The 11,873-nt window shown below is 30.1% G+C and overlaps 1 protein-coding gene across 1 annotated transcript in view; it reads right to left on the reverse strand.

Moving 5' to 3' along the window:
• Positions 1-8,635, reverse strand: part of LOC114336808 (phenoloxidase-activating enzyme-like) — a 55,416-nt gene extending 46,781 nt beyond the window's left edge. Inside the window, exon 1 of the mRNA XM_050656272.1 lies at positions 8,488-8,635. Within this exon, the coding sequence (XP_050512229.1) occupies positions 8,488-8,557 (70 nt within the window). The 5' untranslated portion in view covers positions 8,558-8,635. The remainder of the gene's footprint in view (positions 1-8,487) is intronic.
• Positions 8,636-11,873: the final 3,238 nt, after the last annotated feature.

The raw sequence follows: 11,873 nt of genomic DNA on the forward strand, positions 1-11,873 counted from the left end.
AGCCCTATCATATTATGATATGTCTAATCCAACTTAGAAACCGGATTTAGAAAACAGTTGCAGACAACGTCAGAAAAAAGTAGTATGGAACCTCGAAAAAAGAAATGATAAGAAAAGCTCTAATCAACAAAGGAATTTTGTTTCAATCACTTTCGATCTAGAGGCTATACTACAGATTTCAGATTAACTGGACAATTCATATATTCTTCCCGAAAATTATGGGTCTACAATTTGTGTGTAAATGAAGTCGCATTACCAAATGTAGCTTACCGTTTTGCCTGGTCAGAAACTAACGGTAGACAAGGAAGTTCTGAAATAGAAAGCATTATACTCAACTACTTATCAAAATGTGTCCTATAATATGTAAGCAAGTGTAAAAAGTGTATTTTCTTACACCTGCGGAGGACCTCTCCTAAGATAAATTTTTAGAGTCGGGACATTCTTGTATGGAAGTTGACTCTATACATAGCAGCATCTAAACCGCTAGAAATCAGGTCTCTCTATGGTATGCCAGATTACTTGTCTGCAAGGAAACTAAAAATGTAATTGTCAGTGATAAAAAACAATGTATAGACGATACAACTGTAAAGATTTTAAATAGGTACTACGACTTTTATGATTTAAAAAAATTGTCACACACTCTAATTAAAAACCGAACAAAAGAACAAAACGGCGAAAAAATAAAGTGGTTAAAGAAAAAAAGATGAGATTCGTGAAAGAAGAGACAAACAGAATCCATTTCAATTATGATGCGTCACCAAGCTTCATTTCCTTATTGATACTGCACGGCAGTCAACAAGAAAAAGCAAGCTGAGTAATCAACTAACATAAGCATGCTTATGTTGGTCGATAAAAACTTAAGAAACTTTATTTAACTAAGCAAAAAACAGAGATTTGTTACAACTATCTGATAAGGGAGTGATACCGGAGGAATATAACAGGTGGTATAGTGTTTTACGATGCCAATGGCATCTTATCAGATCCTGCTTTCAGTAAATAATCTGACGAGTAATACGCATAGTAATATTATTTTCTTGTATCTACAACACGTTCAAAATAAATTTGTTTTTTCTATAAAACTGCCTATCATTTATGTAAATAATATCTTATAATTATCGACTAATCACTTAAAAACATTGCTATTAACTAGTTAAAGCCTCATATTCCGATCACAAAACTACAAAATATTATATTTGGTTTATTATATTTGTTATAAATGTGTTATTTTAAGGGTAACTGATTAATTTAGATTTACAGGTAAAACCACGTAAGTGACCGCATCTCCATCTTAAATTTAGGTTAATTCAGCTAGGTGTCTTAACTTTTTCAAACTAATGATATAATATCATTTCTAATATATGCATCTTTCACTAGAATACCGAATATCAAACACAAATTGTCCTTTTAATTCAAAATAAAACACTAAACTTTAAAAACGTTTTTTCTCGGTTTCGGTATTTCGGCATTTACCTGGTTTTCGCAGTATACCGACGATATGTGCAAATACAAATACAAGTAGTTTTTTAGTCGCCTTTCAGTGTAGGAACTACATATACTCCAGGCTGTGGGTGAAAAATAGGTCGATTTCAGGATATAATTTAGGAATTTTTGAAACCTATCAGGTTTTGTAAAGGACGATGCCAGGAATAACTTCTACTAAAATGTAACCAAAAATATTGTTAGCTTTTTTTTATTGCGATTTTCATTTGTTAAATTTGCAATTTTTAAATATTTTTAATTTTGCAGCTTAGGATATTGATTCTAGAAAAAAACTTTTTAATAGAAAGTTGTAGTGAATTAAAAAACCTACAATTTGAGCTATGGTAAGTTTAATTTCGTTTATTGGTTATTGCAAAACAGCCTGCGAAAGGTACAAAATGGCCGTTTTTATAATTGCGTTATTTATTGAACAATTTTTTTTTATTTTTTAAAGCTTTAAAATGAAGATCTTTCAATTACAAACATAAAAAAAATTGTAAGGCCGGATTAACGAATTTGTTGCTTAGATATTATAAATTGTTTATCCCAAGGGGTCAAATTTCGAAGGCTATAACTTTTTGAAAAAAAATCGTAGAGAGTTGGTGAAACATCCAATCTCCTTCTAAAGAGTTATGTTTTTATATTCTGATGTAAATAATTGCGTAAAATATTTTTAAAGCTCTAATTTTTTGGTTTAAAAATAAGGGGGCAAATTTCGTTATAAACATTTAGAGCTGAAGCGGCCCTGTCATTCCTATGAGATTTTAACTTACAGATTATTTTTGCTAATGACGAAACGAAGATTTATATAAAAATAAAAAATTCTTACGACAAACTGAAGCCGAGCTAAATGTTGGGTTTGAAAATAAGGGGGCAAATTTCGTTAAAAACATTTAGAGCTGAAGCGGCCCTGTACATCCTATGAGTTTCTAACTTACTTCTATTACAGATTATTGTTGCCGAAGACAAAACAAACATTTATAAAAAAAAATAAAAAATTTCTACAACCAACTGAAGCCGAGTTAATTGTTTCTTTTCTTTTTTCTTAAATCGTAGTGCCTTTATTTATAACAATTAAGAAATTATTTTACAGTCATTGACTAAAAAAAGACTTATATTATCTTAAAATAAAAATTATTATAAAATATAGTTACATTTAATTATTAAAAATTATTTTTAAAATCGGTGCTTTTGCGAGCGGCCGAATTTTGCAAATCGCCCGGCTCGCTTCAAATCCGCGCGCTCGGAAAATTTTTACGTAACTTGTATTAAATTTTGACCGAAAACAATTTTATAATGTTACCATTATAATATACAGTCTATTTACCACTGTATTTGTTTTTCTTAACAAACCTTTATATGTGAAATCTCATTTATAATAACGTTACTTCTTATTATACAATATAAAACTTTTCCTTCTTGTAGTGACTATCCGTTTTGGATGTTGGCGACCATCATGGCAATCTGTACTTGCAAACTAAATCGGTACTGCTGCTCTAAAAAGATTTGTAGTTGTTGTGTTGAACGACGTACGTAAATTTTCTAGCAAGGTAATCCTTCGTTTTCCTGGTTCTCAGTTTTCAAATGGAGTTTGCCAAATTGCCATGATGGTCGCCAACATCCAAAACAAAGGGTCGCTACAAGAAGAAAAAGTTTTGTATTGTATAATAAGAAGTAACATTATTATTATTATATTTATATAACAATGAAAAAATTAAAAATATAGTTATATATTTCATATATATGTATCATTTTTGTAATATTATTTCTTCAGAAATGAGATTTCACATATAAAAGTTTATCAAGAAAAACAAATACAGTGGTAAATAGACTGTATATTATAATAGTAATATTATTAAATTGTTTTCGGTCAAAATTTAATACAAGTTACGTAAAAATTTTCCGAGCGCGCGAATTTGAAGCGAGCCGGGCGATTTGCAAAATTCGGCCGATCGCAAAAGCACCGATTTTAAAAATAATTTTTAATAATTAAATGTAACTATATTTTAGAATATTTTATTTTAAGATAATATAAGTCTTTCTTTAGTCAATGACTGTAAAATAATTTATTAGTTGTTATAAATTAAGGCACTACGATTTAAGAAAACAATTATCTCGGCTTCAGTTGGTTGTAAAATTTTTTTATTTTTTTATAAATCTTCGTTTCTTCTTCAGCAACAATAATCTGTAAGTTAAAAACTCATAGGATGTACAGCCACCTTATTTGAAATTTGCCACCTTATTTTCTATTTTCAAACCCAAAAATTAGAGGTTTTAAAATGTTTTGCGCATTTATTTACATCAGAATATGAAAATATAACTCTTTAGAAGGAGATTGGATATTTCACCAACTCACTACGATTTTTTTTTCAAAAAGTTATAGCCTTCGACATTTGACCTCTTGGGATAAACAATTTATAATATCTAAGCAACAAATTCGTTAATCCGGCCTTACAATTTTTTTTAAGTTTGGAATTGAAAGATCTTCATTTTAAAGCTTTAAAAAATAAAAAAAAATTATTTGTACAATAAATAACGCAATTGTAAAAAACGGCCATTTTGGACCTATCACAGGCTGTTTTGCAATAACCAATAAACGAAATTAAACTTACAATAGCTCAAATTGTAGGTTTTTTTTAAATTACTACAACTTTCTATTAAAAAGTTTTTCTCTAGAATCAGTATCCTAAGCTGCAAAATTAAAAATCTTTAAAAATTGCAAATTTAACAAATGAAAATCGCAATAAAAAATGCTCACAATATTTTTGGTCACATTTTAGTAGAAGCTATTCCTGGCATCGTCCTTTACAACACCTGATAGGTTTAAAAAATTCCTGAATTATATCACGTTTTTTCACCCACAGCCTGGGGTACTAGTTCTGTGGTATTATATACATTGAAAATGCTCTATAAGCGGACTATTCGAATTTTTCGAAAAAAAAAATCGATTTATAATCATAGCTCCTTTATTTCTGGCGGTAAAAAGTTTTTTCAAAAATGATTTTGTAGAATTTTTGACGGGCTATAAGGCTATATAAATTAAATTCCGCAAGATCCCTTAGTTTTTAATTGGGGTGAGTTTAAAAGTCTCGATAAGGGGGCGTTTTCTCGTAAACAGAGATTTTAAACAGCTATATCTCGTTATCAATTCACTATAAGGGAAATCTATGAACAAGTAAATTTTAGCTTTGAAAAAATCTACAATTTATTAGTCTATTATTTTTTTTCGTATCTCTAGTATTTTCGGAGATATTTTGAAGAAAATGGTGAAAAATACGAAATTGCTAACAATAAATTTTCTTTTAAACTCCAATTTTTCTAAAATTGGGCCTTTTAGATGGGTCAAACTTCTTGGGTGTATTGATAATATAAATATAAAAGGAATTACAGATAGGTAAAGACAAATTTTTAATTAGGAGGGTAGTTAGGGGGTTGTTTTCACTGATTTTTTCATAAAGAAAAGCAGGTACCGATCTCTTTTGATCATAAGTCACTCAATTTTTATGCTAGAAACTTTTTTTTACTTGAAAGGTCTAAATTGTATCCTAAAATGCAAAGTTTTCCCCTTATTTGGCTTTGAATATTTCAACTTATACATTTGACGAAAAAAGCTAACTTTTAACATGCTGTATCTCGGTTTGTATTTGTCGGAAAAATATTATAGAAAAATAATTTGGTTTGTGTTACTAAAAGACACAATTTCGATAGCTAAAGCTTTTTAGATTAAATGCATATTTTTCGAGTTTTTCTCAAAAAATTTTCTAAAAAAGTGGATTTTCTCGTCGAAAAACTGTTACTTTCAACCGCGAATAATTCGAAACCTATTAGTTTTACGAAAAAAATGTAAAACACATTTTTTGCTTACAATTACGTTTTACACCGATTTACATGGTTAATATTTAATAAAAAATTCCCAACCCGAGATGGGGTGGCAACCACCCCCAAGGTTTTAGCGTACAGCGGCATGATATAGAAAATGATCCTTGGACTATTTATTCCCTAGCTTCTGTGAAAATTTCAAGTAAATCCATGCTGGACGAAAAAATTGCGAGCCAAAATGCTTCATTTCCTCGACTACTTGTGTGGTTCGTCAGGGAGCAAATAAGTTCCAGCCCTTATAGTCCAGTCGGGATAGCATTTGTCCTTGGATGCCGAGCTGCCATAAATTTTATTTTTCTAATCTTTAGGGGAGGTAAATAGTAGTGTAAATTTAAAATTTCGACTGAATTCCTCCGTTGCGTTAGCCGTCATTTTGATTTTAAACAAGAACCATGTTTGCTCAATATCTCCGCAATTTTCAAATTTCTTTAAAAAGTATGAGAACGAAAATTGTTGAAAAGTGTTTTCTATAATTTATTTTAATATAATTTTTTCGTGCGGTCGATATTATTCGATTTATGAGAAAAAATGGTGACAGTTAGAGAATAATAATTATTCTCTATAATTCTCTCTAAGGTATGTATCATTGCCAAAGAAAGTCAGAATGCAGAGAAATTCGATATTTCTGAAGAAATAGGAAGTTAAAAATTCTAAAATTATAAAATATATAATCTTACGCTCGCGCCATTACCACATTCGTACTACCTTAAGGGGAACGGAGCAAAATGCAAAATTTGGACGCATGTCATAATTTTCAATGTGTTTTAAATGTATTAGTTTTTTTTTTTCGAATCCTGAGAAAACTAATAAATACCTTTTTTTTGAAAAATTTAAACGCAGAATGAAAGATTACATTATTACCAAGGGCCGAAAATCCCAGAAAACTTCTATAATGTTTATTTTAATCAGTTACAGAGGTGAGAATAATAGACAAAATTAGTTAGTGTGATTTTTAATTGCAAATATTGAATTCAAAAGAAACTTTTTATTTATTCTAAGGGACTTTCGGCCCTCAGTAATAAAGCAGTCTTTCATTCGGCGTTTAAATTTTTCAACAATAGTTATTAGTTATCTCAGGATTCGAAAAACATGAATACATTTAAAACACATTGAAAATTTTGACATGCGTCAAAATTACAAGTTTTCCCTAAATATAAGTATAATTCCCTAAGTATAATTTGTTAGTTATTTTAGGTTGAAATATTCGGTTTGAAATTTGACGAATACGAACCTATTTTTCATTAGCTACAACATTGCCTTCTACTGGATCTCTAGAGGGTTCATGCATACAATATTTTTTTCACTTATTTATAGGATATATTTTTGCTAAAAACTTTTTTTCGATAAAATATTTACTTTTTGAGTTATTTGAAAAATGCGTCTAAAAACCTGTTTTTTTTTTTAAATGAACATATTATTCACTCGCAAATAACTCGAAAAGTATTAACTTAGTGAAAAACCTCTATAGAAAAAAGGTTGTTTATAATTAGTCAGTTTATCCATTTTCGGACTTATTTTGTACGTATATTTTTTCATCCCCGAGAAGGGATCCAGGGTTTTCACCCCCAGGTTAAAGCACACATCGGCAAAATATCACTTTTCTTCTGTGACATGTTACCTATGTGTATGCCAAATTTTATGTCAATACAAGCGGTTCTTTAAAATTTGAAGCAAAAATCGTGAAACAATGAACTGATAGGTAAACTGATAAATAAAAAAATGCATGTTTATACACACAATTTTTACTACAAAAACACTCAAATCACAAATAATATTTTTTGCACGATTGATCATTTTTGACTGTTTACCGTGACAGATTTTACGTCAGTAGGTGACATTTACTAGCAACTCGACGGTAAGTAAACCAACTCGACGGTAAGTACTCCAACTCGACGGTAAGTAATTCACTTACCGTCGAGTTAAAAAATCTCTTAATTTTACTTTATTTTTTGAAAGAATAAAGAAAACTAACGAATTATTTATTAATATTGAAATTTATGGTACAATTTGTTAAATTATTTAATGAAATCCCACTTGTTTGGGCTGTGGTTTCACTTCTAACAGAAACTCCTGCAGAATCGCATACATTAGTAGTATCCAACATTTTTTCTCTTCAAATACGCGATCAAAGTTGAAAACTTGGAAATATCAATGCCATCATAAAGAAAAACGGTGGATTTAATCATTGAATATTCTGCCTAGAGCCTTCCAGGAGCTTTCAACTGCATATGTCTTTGAACGAAATATGCCAATAGAGTCTTTTCTTCGATTCATAAATTATTGCCTTCGCATCATTTTTTAAAACTTTGGTAGGTATTTTGATAACGGATTTTGGATTTTTCGGGAATAATTGCTGAACACCCTTCTTCCCAAGCCCGTTCAATTTCTTCAGATTCACTTTCGCTCATATTTTAATTTATAATAATCAAAATTGTACTTAAAATTATTGACAACTAAATAAAAACTCAATTCTCCATTGTTGTTATGCACCCTAGTTACTACCTAACAACCAAAGTATCTATCTTGATAAAATGAATGAAACTATTTTAACTATTTATAATGGGAAATAAGCCACAATATTATTAAAAAATGATTTTTATTAACGTTTCGACGCCCAGATCGGGTGCCGTTGTCAAAATACAAAATACTATTAACATAAACAAAAATGTTGTTGCTTAGTAAAAAAATTTTTCTAATAGAGATTAGATCTAATATTAGAAGAATTTTTTTACTAAGCAACAACATTTTTGTTTATGGTAATAGTATTTTGTATTTTGACAACGGCACCCGATTTGGGCGTCGAAAGGTTAATAAAAATCATTTTTTAATAATATTGTGGCTTATTTCCCATTATAAATAGTTAAAATTGTAAAAATGCCACAAGAAAATGGCTTCAGAACAACATGAATGAAACTAGTCAATATGACGAAAATGTTTAATTTTATAATTTATAATGGTATCAATCGTGCCAAAAACGTTATAAGCATGTCGAACGTTAAGGGTAACCGATCTCAGACAATAATTGGAGTCGTCGCTCCGCTCCTCTTCCAAACAATTGTCTTCGATCGGTATAAAACCCTTACCGTTCTCCATACTTAATATACTATTTCATAGTTGAACCTTACTTACATTGGGAATTTCCATTTACGATGTTTAAATAAAACCATAATACACCGATCAAGACATTCACACCCTTCATTATCACTCTGCTCTTTTTACTTATTAGAAGTCGATCAATTTCTTGAATGTCGCAGTTGCTGCAGTTATTTAAAGATACTCCTTGCTACTTGGGAAACACTGTGACCACGTAATGTTATGTTAATTATTGGGAATTTGAAAATTCTGCATAAACCAGTCATGATTATAGTATTAGCATTGTTTATTAGTCTAGAAAACGAAGGTTTTCACCTTGCAATTCTCTCGAAATAGATTTGCTTGAAAAGAGAATAAATAGTGGATAGTCCAAGGATCAAAATCTGTATGATGCCGAAAGGCGCTTTTATCATGGGAGTAGCTGCCATCCCATCTCAGGGGTGGACATTTTCTTTGATAATATTTTGACCGCAAAAATTGATAAAACAATTAATTATAAGCAAAAAATGTTGTATATATTCTTTGATAAAGTTATTCGTTTCCGGTTTATTCGCTATCGAAAGTTAATTTTATATCGAAATAATCAATGGGTTTAATTAGTTTTCTGCTAATATGTAACTCAAAAAATCTAATTTTATCATAAAAACTGTAATCTATAAAAATAATTTTAAAAGAAAATGGAAATTAAACGCTAGTATAGAAATGCATAAATACTTATAGATAGGGGAGTGCATATAGATTTTCACTTCGAAAAATCAAACAATATTGAACTTTTTGTAATTTCAATAATAAATGTTTAATAAAAAACATATCAAAAAGTTCTACCCGAGAAGTGGGTGCTTCATTTTTTATTAAACAAATGAACTACGAAATTAGATGTTTTTTTAAATAACTCCGAAAATATAGTTTTTAGAAAAAAACTGACTTGACCATTAAAAAATTCAGAAAAGTTTACAAAAAAACCTTGTATAAATAATTTTCCAAAATTAAATCTGTATCTTCTATAATTTTTTATTTATAACGCTAAAGTCACCCTTTTCACAAACATTGGTGCACTGTAAACTAGCGTACGGCGAAGTGCACGGTTGAGTTATTTTAATGTAATTCTTTAACTAATGGATCAATGGAAATTTTACAAATTGAACATGAAAGAATAATAATTAAGCTATCTTATGGTTATAATAAAAAGAAATAAAATATATGATCATAGGTACGGTGGGGGCGGAAAATGAGCCTTACATAAATTTTATTTAAAAATTATTTAAAAATGTGTAAATAATAGAATTTTTCTTAATAAACCCTAAATTTTGCACAACTTACCTTTCAAGTATATTACTAAACAGTTTCGTTCAAAAAAATCTCAAAATTTAATTCAAATGATATGACGTCTTAAAAAATATAATTTTTGAAATCTTCGTAGTTTTATAGAATTACCACAATTTTAAGACGGTATTACTCAAGGTTGCACAGATCTATTACAGTTTTATAAGTGCTTCTTTAAAGCATAGGATGTCATCTTTAAAATGCACTAAATATTTTACTTTATAAATGAAATGGACTATTTCTTTTTGAGAAAATTAAGAAAGATAACAAAAATGTAATACAAACACCGAAAATTACCAGCTAAAAAATGTTTATACAAAGTGATCAAAACCTTTTTTTGTAAAACTTACCTAAAATACATTAATTAATAAACTTCAACAATAATAAGTATTCAGCAAAATTTTTTTTACCCACAGAGAACGGCAGTTCTCACCAGTGGCGCACAACACCCCTACATGCGATACTATATATACACGAAATTTTCGATTTTAGAAACCTGACTGAATTGAAAATTGGGCCAAATCCCATCTTAAAGTTTAGGAAAAGACTCGTTCATCCATATCTTACCTCTCCATTTTGGTCCAAGGGTGTGGATTTTACGGCCCTTCCCATTAAGAGCCTGTTTTTCGTTCTCGTAGCCAAACTCCCAAAAATTTCAACAATTTAAGCACGACCTTTGTGGCATCTGATAGCACTTTCCAACGCATGTTTAGTTTTGAAAATCGGTTTTACCATTCAAAAGTTATCAAGCTCAGAAATATGGCTCAATTTTTATTTAAAAAATGGAAAATGTTTGTGGATATGTATGTATGTACAAGAATAAAAAACCGCTACACGCCGTAAAAATGAGTGGCACATAAAATATTCCAGCTACCAAAGATCTGATATGAATATTACGTGGCGCGAAAATAGATTTTCATTTGATGCAAAACAAAATTCTAGTTATATTTTAAAAGATTTTTCCATAATATTTGCTAAATTTGAAGTAAACGCGCCACAAAAGAGTAACTTTGATACAGTTTGATTTTTGAAACTCTTTTGTGGCGCGTTTACTTCAAATTTAGCAAATATTATGGAAAAATCTTTTAAAACAAAACTAGAATTTTGTTTTGAATCAAATGAAAATCCATTTTTGCGCCACGTAATATTCATATCAGATCTTTTGCAACTGGAATATTTTATGCGCCACTCATTTTTACGGCATTTAGCGGATTTTTATTCTTGTATCAGGAGTTTTCAAAGTTATTTATAAATTAAATGTACGAAGTTGAATGCAATGTTCCCCTATTACACGTCAAGCTTTATAAATGGTCACCTTTGTTGCATTATATCCCAAATGATCTAGTGTCCATCGAATGTACACTAGATTTTTTTCTATTAGAAATAAATTGAAACAAAAATATTGAGATGGCCAGTAAATGAAGTCGGATTGCCCGTCGGCAGATCAAATTTAGCGTCGTAACCACTACAACTACATAAACTATTTCGGGAATAATCGTTAATTGGATTATACTTTTGTAGCTTAATAACTTCTAAACTGCTTAACCGATTTTGATCAGTAAACATGAGTTTGAAACGTATTGACCAGTAGTATCTGATGGATCTAAGGTCAAGTATGATAACTGAAGCTATTACAGGAATTATTGAGCTTGAGAAACCGTTTTTCCCACAGGAAATAAATTTTATCATAATTATGAAGCCTATAACCTAAAAAATCGAATTTTTCCGGATATAAGGTATACACCGTTAGATTCGTCTTGAGTCCTTCTACAAACGCTAAGTTATTGGTGCAATTCGTAGGTTGAAATGTTGAGTAATTGTCGAAAAACCAAAATTTTCAAAGTTTAGTTTTTCAGTTTTTCGGGTATACTGAGCCGTCTATATGTCTGATCCTGACTCCTTAGACACCATTTGAAAGCTTCAGTCAACACTATTGATTTGATGTATTTGCGGTTCTCCTACCTCTTCTTGATCCGAATATATATACCCCCAAAAAATATGCCGTTTTGTACCTACCAAGTCCTATAGCTGGCTTATTGGTGGTCAAAAGTCACAAACTACACCGGTTCTAAATCGGCCCTGACCCCCTCTTCACACAG

The sequence above is a fragment of the Diabrotica virgifera genome, chromosome 7 (genome assembly GCF_917563875.1).
Source record: "Diabrotica virgifera virgifera chromosome 7, PGI_DIABVI_V3a".
Taxonomy (NCBI): Eukaryota; Metazoa; Arthropoda; class Insecta; order Coleoptera; family Chrysomelidae; genus Diabrotica; species Diabrotica virgifera.